The 23,424-nt window shown below is 40.0% G+C and overlaps 1 protein-coding gene across 3 annotated transcripts in view; it reads left to right on the top strand.

Annotated features, from left to right (window-relative positions):
- The first annotated feature begins 13,555 nt into the window (after positions 1-13,555).
- Positions 13,556-23,424, top strand: part of DOCK9 (dedicator of cytokinesis 9) — a 112,970-nt gene continuing 103,101 nt past the window's right edge. For all 3 annotated transcript variants that reach the window (XM_059839263.1, XM_059839261.1, XM_059839265.1), the window contains exon 1: positions 13,556-13,849. In XM_059839263.1, coding sequence (XP_059695246.1) covers positions 13,736-13,849 — 114 coding nt within the window. In that variant the 5' untranslated portion in view covers positions 13,556-13,735. The remainder of the gene's footprint in view (positions 13,850-23,424) is intronic.

The raw sequence follows: 23,424 nt of genomic DNA, 5'->3' as shown, positions 1-23,424 counted from the left end.
GAAACTCATGCTATCACAAGTATGACAGCAAACATTTTAAACCACACTTACATTCATTTCTTTGACATACCCTTGGACTCTGTTGTATCAACTGCTGAGTCAAGGACCTGACACCTGTCTGGAGGTGGCCTTTCTTGCTTTTTTTTCCTTTTCTATTTTTACCATTTTAGTCACCTACTAATATCAGAGCTGCTAACCAAAGCAGATGTGATTGTCTCAGCTGTCACTGGGATGGAAGTAGCATTGTAAATAACAGGATCCAGACCACATAGCACTTTAAAGATCCAATTGCAACAAGCCAATATACAAGTGGTGACAAATAGGAAGCCATTGCAGCCTTTCAGGCATCAAAGCAGAGCTTTCACAAGGACTATCACCACTGTCAGCTGTTTCATTCATACCTCTGAGTACCTTCTTACATGGAGTGTGCTGCAACAGCTCCTTCTCAAAGATGCATGCTCAGCTTTAAGGAGAAAAGGAGATAGGTAGGCAGAAATAAAGTAATTGAACTGCCACAGTTATGGCAACCCTAAGAGCAGCTGAATCAATGAGAAGGGAGAAAGTGTACTGAGGGTAATGAAGACTTTCAAAAGGAAGAATGTCACTGAGAAGGGCAAGGTTAGAAAAGCATCATTAAAGCTAGATATAAGGGTATAAGCAAAGGCTTGGTCAGCCTGAAAGAAATTATTTTGACAGAATTAAGCATATATTTAATTTGACTCCTAAACCAGCTTACACTTAACCAGTTCTCCAGTACGAATAGTAGCTGTTCTTATCACAGCACATATCCCCTGAAATTTAGTGTCAGTGTCCACTGTATGCCAACCATCCTGTCTACAGAAAACAGTTCTTTTAAAAAAAATCATTGTGCTTTTGATATCTAGAGAAATTAAACTGAATATGCATTTTGCATATCTTTGGTGTCTGATGACTACAGCGCATCATCTGTTGGTAAGAGAGTGTTTGAACAGCTTATTTGTTTTATATTTGTACATAAAATGTTAACTCAAGTCTGGTTCTGCTAGCAATTTTAATACCCAAACTTTTCAGGTTTTAGGATTCTTACCATATTTTCCAACAAAAATTTTCATTTTAAGGGGGCTTTTCAGAAGCACATTGCTTCTTATGGCAAATAAAACTGGCAATACTCTTTAGATATACTTTAACAGTAATCAAATCATTGATTCTGCTAGATGTCAGTGAACATTATATGACCTCTCATTAATTTATGTGATAACTTACAGTTTATTTTCCCATCTTATGTTAAAAACTGTAAATTGAAGTGCTGTAAAATTTTTATATATTAGAATCAGAACTAGTTCTGAGTAAAGTCATTCTTTGACACTTCTGTTAAAAGCTTATTGACAACAAACTGTATTATATGAAGCCCTGTTTCATTTTACCAGTCAAATAATTGAAGTACACGTAAAATACTTTAGACCCTAATGATATTAAACTGTAGAAAATATGTCAACAATCCACAGAATTCTATTAATTCAATACTAGCTTGAGTAACTTTCCTACATTTTTTTCTTCCCCCTTCCTTTCTAAAAATGTATGAAATCCAGGCCTGATCTAAGGACTCCCAAAGACTACACGGCAAGGGTGTGATGTTCATGTGTATTTCTGAGTATAAAACAGAAGAAAGTTTATTCCATTGGGCATCTCCGAATGGAAAGCACAGAAAAAATCAATTTAAAGTGCCAAAGGAAATTACTACAATGGAGTAGTTCAGATCACAATCCTATGTTTGTTTTGTAAGGAGCACAGGTTACATGCACTGTCCTGCCTTCATTGACACAACTTTATCAAAAAGAGGAGCTACCCTGTGATTTTAAAATTCATTTTGATTGTATGATATGAGCATGTCCTATCAGTATCCCTGTTTTAGTTTCACACTTTTGTCCCCCTCAGGCTACAGCCTGGGAGGGAATCTCATATAGGAGAGCAGAGGGGAGGAAAGTTAGGTATCTAAAAGATGGATGTCCATATCTATACCAGTTGCATTTGGCTTCCTTTAGCACTGATGGTCAGAAAGGAACACCTGCAGAGAGCAGCTCATGTCCAAGGCAGACAGCTGAAGTAGATCCAACAAAGTCTCTCTGGAGACACTTGTTGCTGCCTTTTATCTACGTGATGGGGTTTAGGCAACTATTTAGATGGTGAATTGTATGTACCCTAACTTCAGTGTCTGCATTGTTTTGAAAACAGAACCAAGCCACCTAATCTACTGAGGCCTTTGCCCCATGGAAGTCACATGCAAAGCCTATGGTGGGATCCCAAGGTTACTGGAAATTTGCAGCTTCATCAAGAATGCAAATGTAGCTCTCCAGGACTCAGCATAAACCCAAACAAGCTCACACCCCTTCTAACATACTCCTGGCTATTGCCATAGCCAAGATGGTCTCTGACTATGTTGCTCTCAGGGTACTCTGATGGGGCATGATAAGGGCATTCTGCCAACTCTTTGCCACCTGAAAACAGTTTTATGAAAATGAAAATCACAGCTATAACAGGCTTTCTTCATTTGTACGAAGACAAGTCACCTAGGCTGTGGTAGAAGCCGTGTCTGAAGTTCAGATTTTGCAGCATCCAACCACCACAATAGTTTCTCCTTAACATTTTTTAGCAGTACACCTCTCTGGCACAACCCAGTGCCTCTTCCATGGGGTGCTGCCCACCTAACTGACTTCTCCACACCACAGTTTACACTGGCATTGCCACACCTGGAGATGACACAAGGTATGGCTTAAGGGAAGCTCAGCCTGTGGAAAGGCTGCTGGAGAGCTGTCTGGGAATGACACGCTGTGGTGGCAGCTGGGGGCCATGTATTGCTGGGGGGAAGGATGTTGTGGGGCTGCCCTGGAGCAAAGCTCACATCCCACTAGGTTTCATTAGCTCCTCTGGCTGCTGGAGCAAAATATTCTCCTGTGTGGAAAGGCACAGCCTGTTTTCTAGGACACTCAGTCTGCTCTTTAAATCAAAGTTATTCACTCTTTCCAGCCTAAACCAATAAAGAGTTGTGGACAAGGGAAGAGTTAATTTTCAAAGCAGAGGTGACACAGGGCACGAGTACTATAACCATTTACCTTGATTCACTGGAACTTTATAATACCCATTGTGATGTGGGATTATAAAAAAAATGGACTAAATTCAGATTTCAAGCTCATTTTAACAGCAAGTAAAATGTTTGGCTTGCAAAACTTGCCTTTCTGTAGGCTGAATGTGCTTCCGTGCTAGCAGCTTCCAGGAAACTCTTAGGTTACAATTACAAGAAGTTAAAACTGCAGCAGCTGGATTGTTAACTGGAAGTCAGAATTTCCTTTACACCATTCCTCTTATGCTTAGTCCTAAGGCTAGTTTAAATACTTTGTTTCTTTTCCTTTTCTGTTACATTGTTTTGGTATATTTGGTACTTGGTTATTGTTTTGTTCTCTCGATCGGATCCTAACCTCTAACTGTTCTTTGGTCTGTTCCTTTCACCTTACAGTGGATTATCTACCTAAAGGAGCATTTTCCAACAATCCTTTCAGGTTATGCCACCTTCTATTTCAAATTTATTATGAATGTGTCCAATTCTTGAAACAGGTAAAAAAATAGTTTCTACTCCTTTCCAGGTTTCCTAACTACATGGCCAGTAATACAAAAAGAGAATGTTAGCAGGAAAAACAGTGATAAGAACAATAAAAACAGCATTTGTTCAGGGAAATGAAACTGAAATACATTTCATAAACTAAAGGAAGAGAAGAAAAGAAGATAATGGAGGGATTCAATTGAAAGATATAGGGATTTTTCTTAAAATGGTGTTCTAGACAATTAAAAATTATGAGTGAAGATAACTAGAGCATAATAGAAAATTGAAAGAAAGTGAGGCATGATTTAATAAGTCTCCCAAACATGGAATCTAGGGATGATGCTTCAGGACAGATGGCATCCCAAACAGATCTGTGCTCTGCAAACTCACATGACCCCTTTTCTTTAAATTAAGATGCAAGGAGATGACCCTGAGAAAGTAAGAAAGTGAGAAAGTGAGAAAGGGCAGAGCTGGAATGCTGACTGAACGAGCCACAGGGACAGAGGACAGTTTGTTTGATCCTCTCTGTCTGCTATTGGAACATAGATCTGAGAGAAGATAAGAGCTGAAGGCACTGTCCAACACATTAGGGGTTTTTCTGAAAATAAAAGCAAAGCTTGTTGAAAGCAGGAGCATTTTCATTTAGTGGAATTTTACTCGCTGTTATAGGATTGAGCAACAATGCTGAGAAATGGAAACAAAATTTGTGTCAGAACAAACACAAGTCTTTATGTTTGCTTACTTACTATATATGTAAAATATAAAAATAGCATATTTGTTTATATGGTTGCTTGCATCACAAATGTGAGTTTTACAGACAGTCTATCACTACTGGAGCCCCTGGAATGTGCCAGTAAATCTGTGACCCTGTGTCTCCTTACAGCTGCTTTTGTAGTCGGAATATAAGCCATGTTAACTCCTGAAGGATTTACCAGTTTAGAGGACAGCTGTGAAGTGTTTAGGAGAGAACCTAAGGACAACATGGCCCCAAAATAAATCTGGGTTTGGCTGCTCCATCTTCTGACACGTGAGACTTCTCTACAGAGAAAAACACTTCCGATGGAGGAGACAGAGCCTTCCAGGGATCTCCAGCAATTACTTCCCCACTCTACGCCACAGGCTCTGGAGGCTTTTTTTCTCTGAATTTCTCTTGTCTAACAAAAGTAAACAACATAGTATATTGGTGGATGAATGGATGGAATACGTATTATTAAAAAGCAGCCAAAACATTCCAGCAGACGCACATTTTTCCATGAGTAAAAAAAAACAACCAAAACCAAACCCAAACAAAAATGTATTACTCACATTGCTTAATAGGCTTCTGGAAGGCTCGTAGGTTTTATGGTTGCTACAGCTACTACTACACATAACAAGACAGCTGTAGCTTTCAAGCAGACAGCTTGAACCCGATCATTTTGTTGACAACTAATTCTGAACACCCATGCAATTAAAGTTAAATGCAAGGCCTGTTTGGTAGTTCTTGGGGGACAGAGAAGTAACAGCTAAGTGATGTAAATCCTATATAGCAAGCAAGGTCAGTTTTAAATGTAAATTTCTCTTCTGTTTGTTTGTTTGCTTGCTTGCAAATACATATGAAACAGTATATCAGGAAAATCTAAGAAATCAAACCTAAAATGACCTTTTTCCTTTGTCCTTGCAAAGGAAGGCTGACAAATGTTCATGAGCTTCCATTCATCATGTTTCATAGGAAAATAGGAGACAGTGGAATCTGATTCATTCACTCACAGGGATACTCCTCCAAGAACAATGTGCTTAACAACTAAGCAAATTTCAACTGTTCTTCTAAGAAATCTGATTTTTATCCTAAGTAACATTGATCACTGGTCACATTTGAAAAGTTTCAAATAAGGATTTGAATTATTATTTTGATTAGGAGATGTTGTTCTTAGGTAGTATTGCACCAGGTTATAAATTCAGTCTGTCATATAGTCCAGAATTGATTATGAAGTATTTAACTTCCTTAGTATTTATATTTCTTAGAAAGATGTCTGACTTTTCCCCATCTATTCTGTACTAGTCATGAAAATTCCAGCATTCCATTTTACAATTTTCTTATTTATACCACATCCACAAATTCATTCTTGCAGCTGTTCCTCATGTGATTATTTCTAGTAGTGTCATTGTGGTTCCCCATGTGAATAGGGCTTATTGTTGTGGTATACCATCATAGACTACAAATATGCAAAAATTATAAAGGAACAGGAAACTTTCAAACCCTTTAAATATTTTCTTTTGATTTTGGATATGTACTGTTTTTCAGGTTTGCTTGGCTTTTTTTTTTTTTTTTTTTTGTTTAATTTTGTTTTAAGATTGCCCTGCAGCTATTTAAATGTTGCTTTAAAAAGTTTAAAAACTGATTCCGCAGGGTTACTTTACGTAAGCTAACCACAGCAAGCAGTTAGCAAGCAGTTTTAAAATCTTCCAAACCAAACCCTTAGCCAATAGAAATTAGCAATTCTGCAGTTGTTTTTAATAGCTCTATGTTGTATTAAAATATAAATCTTTACAATAAAATATTCTATAGTAATTTTATTTTATGACAGTGTATTGCATTTGTGACACTTGTGACAGTGTTCCTTACTGTGACTATGTTTATTATAGATGACAGCCAGAAGAACTGGCAAGGAAGAGGGCACAGGAACCAAATCCTAGCATTTTAGAGTATATATTTATACCAGAGAAACAAGCTCCTAAATACACTGCTTGAGCAGATACTGAACAAGCATGCAATATACAGGGAAAAAAAAAAAGTGTTTTCTTTTTCTTGTGATCAACATATGGTGAAAGCTGTTCCCTGGTGCCAGCAAGGATCTCTGCTGCATCACTTCCTCTGCCATGGAGGTAAGAACTGTGACCTTTAGGACTCACCTATAGTGTAAACAATCAATGCTCAGATGCTTTGCTGAATAGAGATCATGTCCTCTTACTTATTTCTCAGATCATGTCTTGGAACTGTATGTAACCTGACCTTGAAACAAGGAACTCTTATCCGAATTCTTTGAGTAGGAAGAAGTTACCTACTCAGAATGGAAGAAATGTGAGCTATGTCAGACTAAGGGAATGAGCAAGCAAGTCAATAATGGAGGATTTGTGTTCACACAGACTACTTTGAATTACACTGTCTGCAGGAGGCCTTGCAGTACTTTAATGTGTTAAGAGGTTATCATCCATCTCCTCTATGGTGCTCTGAGTTTAAAGAGGGTGGGGAATCACAAACATTACCACTGCAAGAAATGTATTCCTGATTTGTGTAGTAAGGGATGTAGTCTCATAGTAACAAATACTGCACATGAACACTGGTGAAATACCAGAATTATTCTGCAGTTTTAGTGGAAACATCTTTGACAACATCAAAGAAAGACTGATTACAGATAAGAAATCCAGGAATCAGCATATGGTCTGGCTTAGCTGGAAATCTCCATCCCTACTGAGAAGAGAAATCCTCTTCTAAAGGTTTCAACAATCCTTATGCTGATGATAAAAGAAAGATGTATCCCATTGTAGGCTCTTAAGCAGCTTCTGGTGGTCATGGCACGACATGAAGCATCTCTTAAAAGTACACAGCAATCCTAAACAACAGTTCATAGAAAACTGTGAAGGTGAATAAACATTATAAATGGTAAAAGGTAAACTCTAAATAATTTAAAAAATATGAGTTTATTGGTACAAAACATGATGCAACTATTTTTACTTTTGTTAAGTGTAGGCTTTTTTAACTTGGTCCAACAAAAACTATCAAAACTGAGTTTAGACAAACCAAAACAAAATAAAACAAAATCAGAGCAGCCACTTAGAATTCCTGCATCGATTTTCTATCAGGTTTACAATCACACAGTTGTTGTCCTCCATTGGATATAGAAGAAAATTATGTGGAACTCAGTTCATATTGCATGACTAACTCTCCAAAAGATGTCAGCAATACTCATGGGTAGAGTCTTACAACTAATGCTGAAGAAGGAATACTATGCCAGAAGCCTGAATGAAACTGATTGACTGATAAACTGAAAGGAGTGTCATAATTGTCTTAGGAGTCAGTAGAAAAGACAGAAAGTGAATTATTTTGTATCCTCATGAACTTGCATAGGAATATATTTACATAGAACTACAGTTTCCGTGTTTGGAGTTCTGCCAGGTCATGGGAGGTAACACCACTTCTGCTTTTAAGAAAAAAGAAGGTACATTTATGCTGTGCATCAGTGCAGAGAAGGATTTTGTTTGCTTATATTAATTCTGTAATACTTCTGAACGTGAGAAATAAAATTGGAAAAATGAGCTTTTAAAATTGTACATGAAAGAGTAGAAAGATCATGTAATATTCACTTGGTCCTTCCTCAAGTTTCTATTGGCAGGGTTACAAGAACTAAGCCTAAAACACAGAGTTACACTGAAATTAATTACATCATTCTGCAAAGCAGGCAGTGGATGTAGCCTTTTAAACAGTAACATGCTAGAAATTACAGAGAAACTTCCACTAAATGCTCCTTCCTTTCACCTCATGATATAGCCAGATTTCTAGGTAGGGAATAAACTAAACTAATTTTTGCATTTCCATTTATGAGCAGCAGAAACATGTATGTGCTCTTTTTAACTAATATAATTGAAGGGAACAACCTCAAAGTAATTTATGGTATATCTCCTCAGTGGAAATACATATGTATTCTACCTTACACTAACCAGCTGTTTTCAGGTATTTGCATTAAGGATGAACTTTGCAGACCTAGAGACCACCTGATATTAAAAAAAAAAAAAAGAAAAAAAAAAAAGGTGTTATCTTAAAAAGACATACTCTGGATTTCATGGGGGAGAAGAGACCAGTGTTGTATAATCAAAGTAATTTTTAAATGCTTGTACCTTTCTGTACATAAACTTTGGCATGCTCATAAGTTCCACTGGGGATGGTGGGGAAGAACTAAATGCTGCTATTCAGAAATATCTGTGTGGACTGCTTGTATAATATTTGGAAGGGTAGATTAGCTGTATCTGGGACGAAGTCAGTCTTAGCCAGATGCAGCAAAAACACTCCATTATTCTTTCCAGGCTTTGGCAGAATTTTAAAAAGGAGCTCAAATGAACCTACTCCAGCACATCATTGAATGAGTTAGTATGTTTGAAGGTGCTAAAAAACCTACCTATCAGCAGTATTGTTTTAATTTAACTTTTACATGTATAGAACACTAGTAAATATTTTTAAATTACTGACAAAATGCTATCAAAATGTAGCTTTTTATGCTGTTGCCTTTCAGACCACCCAAAAAAAAAAAAAAAAAACCCAAAACCAAAAAAAAAACCCAGAAAACCCCCTATGTCTTCTATGGATTTTAACATCCATTTTTAAGTTGTTTATTATTTGTAAAACCTCCAGACTGTCTGCTTAGCTAATATTTAGTGAGTTCACTCTTGCTTCCTCTGATCTTTTAGCACCTGCTCTGGCCATATCATAAGCTGAGTTGGAAAGGACCCACAAGGATCATCAAGACCAGCTCCTTCCTCCTCGCAGGGCACCCCAAGAGTCACACCATGTGCCTGAGAGCATTGTCCAAAGGCTTTTTGAGCTCTGTCAGGCTGGTGCTGTGGCCACTTCCCTGGGGAGCCTGTTCCAATGCCCAACCACCCTCTGGGTGAAGAACCTTTTCCCTGATACCCAACCTGAACCTCCCCTGACTCAGCTTCATGCTGTTTCCTCAAGTCCTGTCACTGGTCACAAGAGTGAAGAGATTGGTACTTTCGGTGACCTTGAGCTCCACAGCCCTTTCCCAACTGAAAGGATTTTTAGGTCAGAAAGGTCATTATAATCTTGACCTCCACAGCAACAAAAGCCAAGATATTTTATAATGTGAGCTTTGCTTTGAGTCCATTACTTGAGGGATGACTTAGACCACAGGATTTAGAAAAGCCATTGAATCTTAATTTAGAAATTGGGAAATAGAGCTTAGTGGGTCCTTAGGGATAATACCAAATAACTCCTCTTGTGGCTAAAAGAGAAGCATGTTACTCTACATGAGTATAATTTCACCTGCCATTTATTGGTTCTCACTGTCATCTTGGCTGACAGATTGAAGGGACTTTTAATATTTGAAATTCTCTTATAAATCCTAGTACATTATGATCAAGGTTTTGTATAAGCTAGACGGATGCTTCTTCATTCTCTCACTGCAAGGCAGATTTTCCTGGCTTTTGCAGTTTGTCAATCATTTGTGTTAAGTGCAATACCACTATTTCAGTAAAAGTTTGATGGATGCCATATATAACATCATGATTACTACTTCTTAATATTCTTTCACTTTTAAATCCAAAGTTTGTACCATAAGCAGGAATCTTCTTGAGTTGTTCATAACCACACTATAACACTTCTATAATTTGACTTTTAAATATTCTTTGTACTTAGATGCCTTTCTTTCCTGTAAATATTTATATCTGCATCTATTTTTTTTCTCAGATAAAGCTATGCTGCAATTTTTGTATACAAATATTTTTAATAGAATATTAGCATTCTATAGAATATACATTAATATCTTCATAGAAACTCATAATTATACAGTGATCCTTGCCAGGTAAAATACTAATCCCATTAAGGAACAGGCCTAAATTTCAGCAAATCAGGATGATATTAGAAACTCAATAATTCCTTAATTTCTACATGTGGTTCTTACTCTTGACTTTCAAGAGTTTGCCAGAGTCTCATTATGTTATTTTAGCTTCAAAACCCCTTTGCTTTACACTTCTAATGGACACCAAAGCAGTTTCTTTTCTTCATTTCTGGAAAAAACACAGGTTGATTTTACCATGAAGGATTTAGAATCCCATAAAATTCTGTGCCATGACTTAGTTGGTCTTGAAAGTTTAAATGTTCTGACCTTTAACAGTTGGTCTTTAGCATCCTTACTAAGTACTGATCGAATAAAACATTTGCAATTACATCCATGAAGTATTACTGCATTACCCAGATTTCTATTAAAAACCAAATGCTTTTATGCATTGGTATTGTTACTGAAAGTTGTGTATTTCAAAGTAGAAGGGAAACCATGACATTGTCTAGATTTTTTCCTTTCTTTATCCTGATGTTTTAAAAAAATTATTCCCCTTGTCCTTTAGGCAATGATCCAAGACTTTTCATTCCTATATTTAGCTACTATTAGTCATTCTTATTGTTTCACAACTGTGATTTACCATTTCTGTTTATCAGCTTTCATATTTTCCTTTTGTTTTATACACAGAATTGCCACTTTCTTTTGCCTTTCTTTAACTAAATGTATTTAGGTGAAAAGAAACTCTGATGGTTGTCAGAACCTAATTTTTTGGGTATCCTGTATGGTTTTCTTAAGTAAACTATCATTTACCAATTTTCCTACATATCTCTACCTATACAGGTGTCATTCAGAGTTTTTTCAGACTTGGAATACTGTCTTTTTTCCTGGAAAATACATAACATATGTGAGAATTATTTATAGATAACAAACACAGTAAAATTATGCAAATATAGTTCAGTTATGCCATTTTACATTCAAGAAATGGTTAAAATCTCTAGATTAAACTGTTTTTATATTGGTCAGAATTGTCAGAATTTAACCTGAGAACCTGAGAGCTCTGAAAATAACAAATTATTTAATTTTAGAAAATAATAATCTATTATTTATATAAAATCTAGGGCATGTTTACTTGTGCAGGTTGGAGATCTAGACATATCCTACAGATTGAGATACAAAAATCAAAAAGATAATCATAAGATAACTCATTCTAGCTAAATGTTTACATAACTGCTCATCCAGTTCTGTATGCAGATAATCTCTCTCACCATATGCAATTTTCTGATTTATCAGCCTAAACATCGACTCATAAACACACCAGGTCTTGGACTTGTGAAAACAGAAACTCAAGTGATCTTTACTGAGCCTGGCAAGTCACACTCTCTGCACATTATGTCTTTCTTAAGGTATAAACTTGTTTGAACACTCAAGTTGTGACAGACATCCTACTAAAAAATCCCAGCTTGTGCACTTCAATAAATGAGCCTTTGATGCAGGTCTGCAGAGAATCTGTAGGAAAGATGCTTCAAGGACAAGAACTCCGTGTAAGATACACATTTGTGTGTTTGAACATTTTTTTAATCCTCTTCCTTTCTGAAGGAATTACCTCAATTACTTGGAATCTTATTAGTTACAGATGTATCTGTGAAGCAGCCAAAAAAGTAGGCCCTTTATCCAGCAGTGTGTGCATCCTCATACACAAACGCTTTGTGCTATTTTTTTTCCACCTGAACGCCCCCTTACCCCTTGTCCACAGCACTCAGTCCCTCCCTCCCTCTGTCAGTGGTAAGCTGTGTATTCAGTGTGGTTGAGAAGTGTTGTTAGTTTATATAAAAAGGTGCTTAAGAAGATAAAGGTGCACAAGCTCTAATGCTCTCAAATGCTCCAGGCATTTAAACGTGTCTGATGCCTGCATACCTTCCAGCAGTGCTGCCAGCCAGGCTCTCAGCAGGAATTCATGGTAATTAAACATGCTAGAGGCATCCACACTTTTACAGAACCACAGAATCAAATTCTTAGGGGTAGAAAGGACTTCTGGAGATCATCTGATCCAACCCCCTGGCAAGGCAAGGTCACCTGGAGAAGGTGACCTCCCTCGGCAGCCTGTTCCAGTGGTCTGCCCCCCTCAATGGAAAGAAGCTCTCCCTTGTCTTGAAGTGGAAATTCTTGTGCTTATGGCCATTGCTCCTCATCCTGTCACTGGGCACCATGAAGTGTCCAGCACTATCCTTTTGACACCTGCATTTGAGACATTTATATGCATCAATGCAATTTATATGCAGTCTTCTCTAGACCAAACAGGCCAAGCTTCCTCATCCTCTCCTCCTGAGAAATGCTCCAGAGCCCTCATCACCTTTGCAGTCCTTACTCAAATAAGGACAAGTGCAACTTTACCTACAAACAGATACTATTTGTGAGGGCAAAAGCGTAAAAAGGAAAGCCTCAGAGAGAAAGCTGGATGCATGAGCAGCACACATGCTCATACCACACTGTGGGTGCTGCAGCTCCAGCACCCATTTCCCAAGGTTTTGGACTCTTTCACTTATACAGCTCCATGTGCGTGCGTGTCTACAGGCACAGAATCACGTAATGGACAAGGTTGGAAGGGACACAGTGGGATGTCTGGTCCACCCTCCCTGCTCAAGCAGGGTCATCCCAAGCACAGGGCTGTGTCCAGGAAGTTCTTGAATCTCCCGCGAACGAGAATCTTTAGTCTCTCTGGGCAACCTTTTCCAGTGCTCAGTCACTCGCACAGTAAAGAAGTTCTTATATTCAAGCGGAACTTCCATTGCATCAGTCTATGCCCGTTGCCTCTTGTCCTGCTGCTCAGCACCACCGAGCAGAGCCTGGCTCCATCCTTTGGCACCCTCCCTTCGACACTGATAGACGTTGATGAGGTCCTGTCTCAGTCTTCCCTTCTCGAGGCTGTGCAGGCCCAGCTCCCTCAGCCTGTTCTCACACGAGAGATGCTCCAGTCCCTCATCATCTTTGTTCCCCGCCGCTGGACCCGCTCCAGGACTCCCTTGCACTGCACCGGACACAGCACTCCAGATGCGGCTCCGCCAGGGCGGAGTAGAGGGGCAGGATGCCTCCCTCCCCAGTGCAGGTACAACCAGGAGTAGGAGCAGCAGCAGCGGCGGCCGCTGCCGGGGCACAGCGCGGGCACGCAGAACCCGGCCGAGGCTCCGCGACGGAGCCGCCACCGCCGCCGCTCCCGTCGGGGCGGGGCCGCTCGCCAGGCGGCAACTTCCGGCTCGGGCCGGCCCCGCCCCACCGCAGCCCCGGGTCCGCGCCGGGCCAATGGGGGCGCGGAGCCGCAGCCGGGCAGGTAACCCGGTGGCCAATCAGAAGGGCGCTGCGGGAACAGGTGGGCACGGCGAGGCCCCGCCCCCCGCCCCGCTGGCGGCCGCGCCAATCGGGGCAGGGAGGGAGGGGCTGCCCGCGGCTCCCGGCGGCGGCGGCGGGGCTGCGCTCCCTGCCCGCCCTGCCCGCCCCCCGACGGCCAGCCCCGGCTAGCCCCGGCTGTCCGTCCGTCCGTCCGTCCGTCCGGCGGTCGCGCCGGGAGGGCTGCGGCGGCTCCGCGCCGAGGGAGGGAGGGAGCGCGGAGGCAGCAGCCATGGCACTCGTGGCTCCGGAGACTCGGAAGTTCACGCGGGCGCTGAGCAAGCCCGGCACGGCGGCCGAGCTGCGGCAGAGCGTCTCCGAGGTGGTGCGCGGCTCCGTCCTCCTGGTGAGTGCGGCGGCGGCCCAGGCGGGGCTCCGGCCCGCGGCCTGGCGGGGCTGCGGCGGTGGCCCCCGAGGAGCAGACGGGCCCTTTGATCCCCGCCGGGCTGACACGGCGGCGGGCTTTGATCCCTCGCGGGCGTGCGGCCGCTCGGGCGCTGCTGCGGCGGGCCGAGGTGCGGTGCAGCCGCAGGCGGGGCGGGCGCTGCCGGCCGCGGGGGGAGCGCGCCCGCCGCGGGATGCGGCTCCCGGCGGGCATGGCCGGGCGCTCCGCCCGCTCCCCGCAAACTTCACCTGTGGAGCGGGCAGCTGGCGCCCGGCCTGACGGGACACGGTCGCTTTCGCGTGTGTCGAAATAGCGGCGCGAAAGTGATTTTTCATCTCTCTGCTCCCTGCTCTCTTTTACAACTAAGATGCAGTTTTTCGTTGTGTCGTGCGGAATGGGAGATGAGCGCTGGCAAGTGCAGCAGGAATGCTTCAGTGTGTTGTTTATGCCGCTGTCCTGTACCCTGCTCGCACATGGTTGCTGCTCTCTCCAGTGCGCAGTTGGGCGCGTTCATTTAATTTAAACTGCTGAAAGTGAATTTGTGTAAATAGTTGTCTAAATCAGGTGTTTTAGTTCCGAGAAGGCTGAGAAGACTTCTCATCTGTGCATATAAATATCACATAGGCAGGTGTAAAGAGGATGGTGCCAAACTGTTTTCAGTGGTGCCCAGTAAAAGGATAAGGAGCAATGGCCATAAACGCCAGAATTTCCACCTCAAGGTGAGGGAGAACTTCTTTCCAGTGAGGGTGGCAGACCACTGGAGCAGGCTTCCCAGGGAGGTCATGGAGTTTCCCCTCTCTGGAGACATTTGAAACCCACTTGGATGTGTTGCTGTGTCACCTGCTGCAGGTGACCTGCCTTGGCAGGGGGGTTGGACTAGATGATCTCCAGGAGCCCTTTCCAACCCTAAGAATTTAATTCTGTTAGATGCTGTACTGAGGCAGCAGGTGATGACATCTTAAGCAGCCTCAGTAAGACTTTCCAGGGTTTCTCTCCGGGGACTCTTATTCATGGTATGCATTTGTTTTCTTTGTGGTTTTGTTATCTCCAAGGGGAATGTTTCAGTAAGCATTTAACTCTTTGTAAGTGAAGACGTTTTGGTGCTGGGATTCCTGATACTGGAAGCTGATCTGTCCTTTGTTCTTTGCTCTTGCTAAGTATGATCTTGTCTTTTTTTAAACCTCCTGTTGGGACAGTGTCTTCTCATAGGTGTGTGTTTTGAGAGTAACAAATGCTGTAGCTGTGATTGAAAGACAAATACCTTTTTTTAAAAGACAACGGCTCTAAAATTAAATTGCTCTTTACTTATCTATACATCAGAGAATTTATAAAATGTGCAGAGTTCAGAGTCTTCCTGGATACTGACAGCTTTCCACAAGGTGCTAGCACATTTACATGGAGTGAACATCCAAATATGTTAACACTTCTCCAGGGATCAAGTACTTTTTGGGAACTGTGGAAAAAGAGTATATGTATTTTAAAATATTTTTCATTTTGGGGGGGCACAAAAAAAGATTTAGGTATTTTCATGACATAATTTTTTTTTTTGCTCTAGTCTGCAACCCTGCCATTCCCTCCTCTGCCTTTAGAAGGTTTTTCCTTTGTTCACTCATGACTAGTGTCAGTGAGTTGGAAAATATTTATGTGAATCTTTAATTAATTCAGGTTGACCATAATAATGGTGAACCTGGATTAATTAAATCATTAAGTACATAATAGGGGGATAGGCACTAATATCCCAGGTGGTTTTATACTGTCACAACAGCATATTCTGCAGAATTTTATAGAGATTAAAGAATTGATGGTGTGGAGTGATGTACTGTCTTGATCTTATCCCGGATAAGGTCTTCATCAGCATTTTAGAGAGCAGAAGGGGTGACTTACCATTCATGGTGACTTAACATTCATGTCAGGTTTTTGATCCTTTTATGTTAGCTTGATGCTGAATCCCCATCTCCCTCACAAACAGTCTTGTGCTGAAGTTCACCTTCCTATTTCAGCTGTATTTTATCCAGGCTGCTATGTCTCTCTTACTATCAGTGCTATTCTTTTTATCACTGAACTCCAGTGTTCTTGTGCACACACTGTTTAAATAATGAAATAAAAGGCTAGTAATTGCAAGTTTACATTTGCGTTTTCTTCCTCCTGTGAATATACTATAACTCTTTTTGTTGAACATTGATGTTTGGAGTGAAATAGTACTTTTTTAAAGGAGAAATTTTGGTGGGATAGTACTGTTTTTCGCTATAGAAGACTTAAAAAAAAAAATTGCATCTCTAAGTTTGACAGGTTTACCTGTTTCTTATCTGTTGGAGTTTCTGGGCTTTGTTATCTGAGCAATCTCTTAGGCTGACCTGATGAAAATACGAGTCTTACCAGTATTAGAGTAGTTGTGGAATGCTCTGTTCGGATGTGGGACTTTAAAGTAAAGGAGACCCACTTTCCTTCCAAAGCTGCCTCTCAAAGCTCTTTGATATAGCACTTTCCCAGGATTTTTTCAACTGAGTTGTCAGCAAAATGTCTTGCTGAAAACATGGTTCAGTGCTGGTAACTAAAGGGATCTTACTGTCATCACTTGCTTATGAGCAAGTACTGAGGTTTTCCAGTACTGAAAAACTGCTGTTGGCCATTGACTAGTTGGCTGTGTAGAATCTGAAGGTAGGAAGGAATTAATTTAAACTAGTAGTTCATGGTGGATAATCTGTCCAGATCTTTACAACCAGCTATTGCTTTGGACTGTACATCCCTGCAGGAGAATGTACTGAGCAGTGATGCAAAACATCCAGTCATTACTTGCAGTAGCAGATAAATGGGAATTACTCTGAGCTTGAGTAAATTCTGTAAGTTGCTATTGTGGCTACTGTTTAACAGTTCCATCCATTTTTTCAATCAACAATGTTTGGCTAGATTAAAAAGGGAAAAGAAGAGCTTTGCCCATATTTAAATGAGGTTTATTAGATCACATTACTAAAATATACTTATTTTTTTCCATTTTATTAATGTCGTTGAGATTATATTGATGAAAGAGAACTGAAAACAGCATGTCAGCAGGATAGTGTAGTATATCTTAAATTTTCAGATTGCTCTTCATTGGATCTAAAAATCAGAGACTTTCAACCAGCTGACAGACTAAATAACTTGACTGTGTAGTAAAAAAACACGAAGCAGATGTGGTTTGCCAAGCTAGTTTTCATCACAGAATGAAGCAAGCTGTCTTGTCAGCATTTGACATCTCATACATTCTCTCTGTTGGATATAGTTTGCTGAACCAACAAGTACAGTTTGGTTGGCTGAAAGGAAATCTTGTTATTTGGCAATCAGCTTTTCACTGTGTTGTAAGGCACATAATGTATTTCTTGATTATTTGGATTCAGTTTTTATATTTTCTGCTTGACAGTAGCATCCTTGCTGAATATCCTCTTGTGCATTGTTGATGTTGTTTTGACTTTAGACTTGTCACATGACTTAATTTGATGCCTCTGGCCACCCAAATACATTTATGTCTGAGAGGGAAGATTATGGGGATGACAAGTGTGTCTCTTAAACCAGCAATCTTGCCAAGAGCAGTCTTCAATGCAGTTTTAGTATTATGCATAATTGAAAGTGATGTCTTTAAGTGATGATGAGTTACTCCAAGCATGTTGCATACAGATCAGTGTCTCGTTCAGTAGTATGTTAATGATAACTCAGTGACAAAATTGCTCTACATTAGGGTTATTTATAATTATATACCTATATTAGAGCTGACATTTAAGGATAATAAGCAATTAAGATAATGTTTGGCCTTTGAAATTTGATCTGCTTTAGCCTAGCTGTGAATAAAATGCCTTTGTCGAATATGCAGATAATGAAAATGATTAAGTATGCCAAATAATGCCGCAAAAGTTGTTTCCTCCATGTCAAAATTAATATTATACAGAAGAATTTTGTGATATGGGAAAAGAAGATGAAATCTGAGAGATTCCCAAATTGCTCTATACATTTCTTCTTTTTGATTTGGGTATGTAAAATAGGTTTTAATTATTTAAGGGCTAGAACTGTATCTTAAGACAGTCTTGGGCTTCATACATGAAGTTCAGATACCTGATGGAGCTCTTGAGTTCTAAAACTTCTGGAAATTCAGCTTTTCAGACATGGTAGAAAATCAGTATATCACAAAGGCAATGCTTGGATATGCTGCTGAGTCTTTGATCTCAAATACATTGGTATTCTTTCTTTTCTTTATAAGAAAACTTATGTCAACTTGGTCATTCCAGTCCTGATCTCTGCTTCCTGTGAATCTCAACTCCATAAGAAAAGATGGTGAGGTGCACTCTATGCTGTATTATTGCCAAGTTTTTAATACAGTGTTTCCCCAGAAATACTGGGAGGATTATGTAGTATTTATTTTGGGTTGTCATTTTCCTTTCTGATTCCTGTATCATTTCATATGCTGTGTGCACAGAGGGCTTGTGTGCTTCTCTCCACAGCAGCTTCTCTGTATGTGATGAACAGAGTATTTGGATCCTCATTAAGTGCCAGATTTCAGTTGTAGTGTGTCTAGAAAAGAGGGTTGATGACTTCCTTTAGCCAAGCAGGAATTCAAAAGGGGTATGTAACGCTAAAGGGATGAGGAAGGACTGGGATCTTTTAGAGCTAATGGGTACAGAAAAGCTGGAAACATGGATGAAGCTTGAGGTTTCTGTACATGGAATGTGAAATTGTATACATAAGGAATTTGGAAGCAGCAAATTGTTATGAATGGATGAGTGAAACAGGGAGATGTGAACTGACACTCAGGGTTTTAAAGGAAAAATCGTTGCTGGCAATGAACATCACCATAACATATTTCATCTTGTAGGAATGTGCTAAAAATGGTGGTGCTAATTCAGTCACTCTGAACTGCTGAACTTTCTTTACCTGGGGGAAGAAGCCTAGTACTTGACCCTGAGAAGTTATTTTAGTTTATGGAATGTACTGCTTACCTTTTGTGAAGGAAATAAAAATTCTCAGAGAATAAGATATTTTAAATAAAGATGCTAATTTTATTTTTGCAAAGTGCAATATATAAACTTTTTTGGTTGGGTACAAGATAGTAGTTAGAGCACTTACTTCTGGAAAGTCTGATACTGCAAAGAGGACTCACTGGGTGTGATAGACGTTTCTGTGGTTGTAAAGATTTAGAGGCTGGACTTCAGTACTAAAGTTTCTTTTAAGAAATACCATTAAACTTATTTGAATATTAAAGTTCTTGCTCAGGAAGGCAATTTGAGAGACAAAATACAGGACAGTTCAGTTTCTGTGTGAACAGGTAGATGTTTAGACTTTCGACAGCATTAGATCATTCTTGTAAGGTGCAATTTCTTTCTTTATTATTTTCTGGAATTTTTTCTTTCCTGCTAGACAAGGATAATTATGTTTAAGATAGAAGAATAAGTGCTTTATATAAGTAGTTGTTTCTAATACAGCAAATGTCAGATGTACCTGATGCTGGTTTGGGTTTTCCATCTTACTCAATAGGGGATACCACAGTATACCTTATCTTTCCTCTCTTCCTCCTACTCATGCCCTTTAATCCTCAATCAGGATGTTTCTATCTCAATGGAAGTAGAACTCATTACACCTGCATTTAAACTTGGGACTTTCACAACTCTGTGATTATTTTTTTTTTTTAAGATCTTGTGCAATAAACTTAAAAGCATGTATCTCACTTGAAGTCATTGGTTATGCTACATTATGCTTCAGTGCAAATGCTTCAAAAAGGTCTTTTTCATCTTGAAAACTAGTGTACCCTTAGTGTAAACTGTCTTTTCTGTTGCATAGGTGTGAATGCTCAAGTCACTTTTAAGCCTGTGTGGTCATTGGGCTCTCTTTTGAGTAGTGTGTACCTGAGATTAGATGACCATCAGAGATATGAATGTGTATGCAAGATCAGCAATTTGTGAACTTGTCAATTTTGCCAGGTATTTGTATTTTGAGGTAACTTGGAGATTCTGACAAATTCATGTTGGTCTGCTCTAAAAATAATTAGAGGTTATTCATAAGTTATTGAAGCAAACAAGGGGAGGTCAGTTTTCAAGACAGCAAGCAGCTAGATTGTGGCCTCCTGGGAAATGTATAGCCTATATTGCTTTTATTTAAGAATTTTTGTAATTGTTAGAGGTGGTTTGATGACACTGTTTCTTTATGGAGATAAAAGGTGCAATAACATCTTTTGTGCTGGTGTTCAGGGAGCTCTCATTTAGACCTGAAGTTTCTCATGGTGGCTGAAGAACTTACTAATGCAATGACTATAAAAATAATATGTATTAAAATAATATATATGTAAAACTTCTTTCCTTAGCTAGTATTTATTTTTTATTTTGAAATTGAACGCTCTCAAGTACTTCATTGGGCTTGGGTGCTCCATCATTTTACGTGAGTAAAGACAAGTCCATTTTTCTTGCCCCTCCTTAGATTGTCTGTGTCCATGGAGAGCATTAATAATGCAAAGCAGAAAAGTTGCAGAAGTAGTCCATGAATGACACAATGCTTTTCTCATTGAAGTATTTTTGAAATAACTTATTTCTAAAGACAAGAAGATACTCCAATAATTCTGGTCAGGTAGCTTATTCAAGACCTAAATTTAGAGGATGGATGGATGGATGGATGGATTTGTGAAAGGTGGCTTATATTCTGTCGTAGTCCAGAGGCACTGATGTCTTTGGTCTCTTAAATTTAATAATCTTTGAGATAGTGGTAACTATTGCATCTTGAGAAAGCTATGTTTTTTGGTTTTTTAAATTTTATTTTACTGTAAGTAAAGTTTTTTTTGTGAGAATGAAAGTGAGCATGTATTATCTCAAAATAGAGATTTTGTCTGGCACTGAAGATGCAATAAATTAACACACATTGAAACCTAATCCTTTTAACATTATGGACTGGATTTCTTGTATTAAGCAAGGGCTAGAATTCCATTGGTGGAATGGACTCTGCTTTAGAAAAAAAGTGTGCTAGGTTATCTGAAGGTCTTCAGAAAGTTGAACAGAAACTCTGAATGGGGTTTTATGAAGAAAACTCTTGTGGACCAAAAAGGTTTGGTCAGAGAAATTCAACATCTGTTGCTGGTGTTGTCTTCTACTTACACATTGTGGCCATTTGGGAGAAATAGCAGCTTAGCTGCAGATACATTAAGAAAATAAAAAGTCTTAATCTGACTGCAAAGAGTGAGGGATGGGATTCTTTGTTAGTGACCCAAGGATGGATGGCTGCATCTGTTGCAGCAGTTTGTCGTCTCCTCATCCGTGCCCAATGGACCAGGTATAAGAGGATGACTGGGGAATCCAGGTACACTCTTCTGCATTCTCCTGCTGGGTCCAGAGATTCCTGGCAGTTCAAGTGAAGGGAAAAATGAGAAAGAAGAAACCAAAAGTCTTTGTTAAAAGTCTGGATCTGGCACCTCAGGCTGGTGAAACTAACCATTGCATTCTGTGACTAGGCAGTGTTACCTTGGGCTTAGTGGTGAATATCCAGAATTTTTTAAAAAAAGGGTCATCAAGTAGGATCTCTCCAACGGATGGGATGCAAAGGAGTGCCATGGTTCTGTCACACAGTCCCAAGCTGCCTGAGCCTGGAAGGGACCTTTGGAGGTCATTTGGTCCAACTCTCTGCCTCAAGCAGCATCACTTAGAGCCAGTTGCCAAGGCTGTGTCCAGGGAGCTTTTGAGTATCTCCAAGGATGGAGACTCCACAACCTCTCTGGGCAACCTGTGCCAGTGCTTGGTCACCCTCACAGTGAAAAAGTGCTCCCAGATGTTGAGAGGTAGCTCTTGTGTTTCAGGTTGTGCCCGTTGCCTCCAGCCCTGTCACTGGGCAGCCCTGAGCAGAGTCTGGCTCTGTCCTCTTTGCACCCTCCCTGCAGGAATTTATGCACATTGATGGGATCCCCTGAGCCTTCTCCAGGCTGAACAGTGCCAGCTCTCTGACTGTCCTCATGGGAGGGGTGCTCCACTTCCTTAATCATCTTTGTGGCCCATTGCTGTGCTCTCTCCAGTACATCTGTGGCTCAAGCAGATGGCAGGCTCTTTCAGACCGGAGTACTTGTTGGTGTCAATGTTTAATGGAGGCTTTTTCTGCAATTCTAGTTTTAAACCTCTGGGTCCAGGCTAAGTTTTGGGTTGAGGCCCTCTCTGAATAGAAAGACCCATTCCACTAGAGAACCAGCTAGAATTTTTCTTCAGCTCAGTAGCAGATGAAAAGGATGCCAGGTACATTTAGAACAACATTTGTAATTCAACCCCTGCAACTGTGTAAAAAAAACCCCAAACAAACAGAACATGAAAGTTCTGGATCATTTTTCAATCTGGAGACTGGGAGGAGGAAGAAATAAGCCAGCTGTGGCTGCACATTGCCTAAAAAATCAGATTCACAGTATTTCTGTGGAAAGGTTAAATGCAAAGCAGACCTTGTTTTGTGCAACATTCTCAGTAATGATAGTTCAGAAAGAAAGTGCCAACTTTATAATTCTGAGCAAATCAAGGAAACATGACTTAGACTATTTTTTTTTCCTCCTGACTGTATTTTTAGTAGTCATGGAAAGTTTCTTCTAGTAACAATTCTAGGAAAGAATACTGGAAAATAAAAAATGTAGGACACTGACTCTACAAAAGTAGTCACTTTTCAAATGATACCTTACTCTTCTAAACTTGTTTAAAGTTCTCAGGGAAGAATGAACAGTGTTAGTCCTTACAAGTTAAAATTAAATAGTCCCTTCTGTACTTTATTCTGCTGAGAGATATATTTTTTTTCATGCAGTGGAAATATCAAGTGACCTCACATAAAATTAGCTAAGCCAGCTAGATATGCTTTAAAACACAACTTTTCCCCAAACCCAAATAAAGCAAGAGAAACAATGCCAAACCACCCAAAATGAAAAAAAAACAAAACACGGGAGATGAACACATAAATGTAGTCATAACAAACCTGAGAAGGAGTAATGCTGATCCATAGCTGCTAGGGTTTAGAGAAGCCTGTAATATAGATCCATCAGTGTAAATAAATAATCCTTAGCTGCTGCTTTGTGTACTTCTGTGTGTTTTTTGATACTCAGGTGGAGCTATTGACTTAAGAAGAAATGGCATGTTGACAGATACTGATCTGGGTTTGGAAATTTGAGGCATAGATGAAACTGTTTTTAGTGCTTCCAGGTACTCTGTGGGTGGGGAGGAGTTGCTTGTTGAATTCAGAGATAAGGCAGGAGCTTATATTTTGACTACTATAAAATTATTCTCCCAACACAGAGTGGGAGAATTTAAATCAGAATAGATAAAGTTTGCATAATTTGAAGTAGAGAAAGCGTTTAAAGATCGGGTTACATCAGTGCAGGATGTAATACATTTCACTTGTTAGAATGCCCAGATTGTAAAGTAGTTCATTTCAGGAGCCTGGAATTCAATGTGACTGAGTTTGTAGACATAAAATTTGGTTTCAGCCTGCAAATCTAGAGCCTCCATTGCCTTTGGATGCTTTAGTTTTGATATGGAGATGTATGATCTTGCTTACCTTACTGGTTACCCAAC

The sequence above is a fragment of the Haemorhous mexicanus genome, chromosome 2 (genome assembly GCF_027477595.1).
Source record: "Haemorhous mexicanus isolate bHaeMex1 chromosome 2, bHaeMex1.pri, whole genome shotgun sequence".
NCBI lineage: Eukaryota > Metazoa > Chordata > Aves > Passeriformes > Fringillidae > Haemorhous > Haemorhous mexicanus.
Note: the sequence above shows the minus strand (reverse complement) of the source record. Positions and strands in the feature narration are given on the sequence as shown.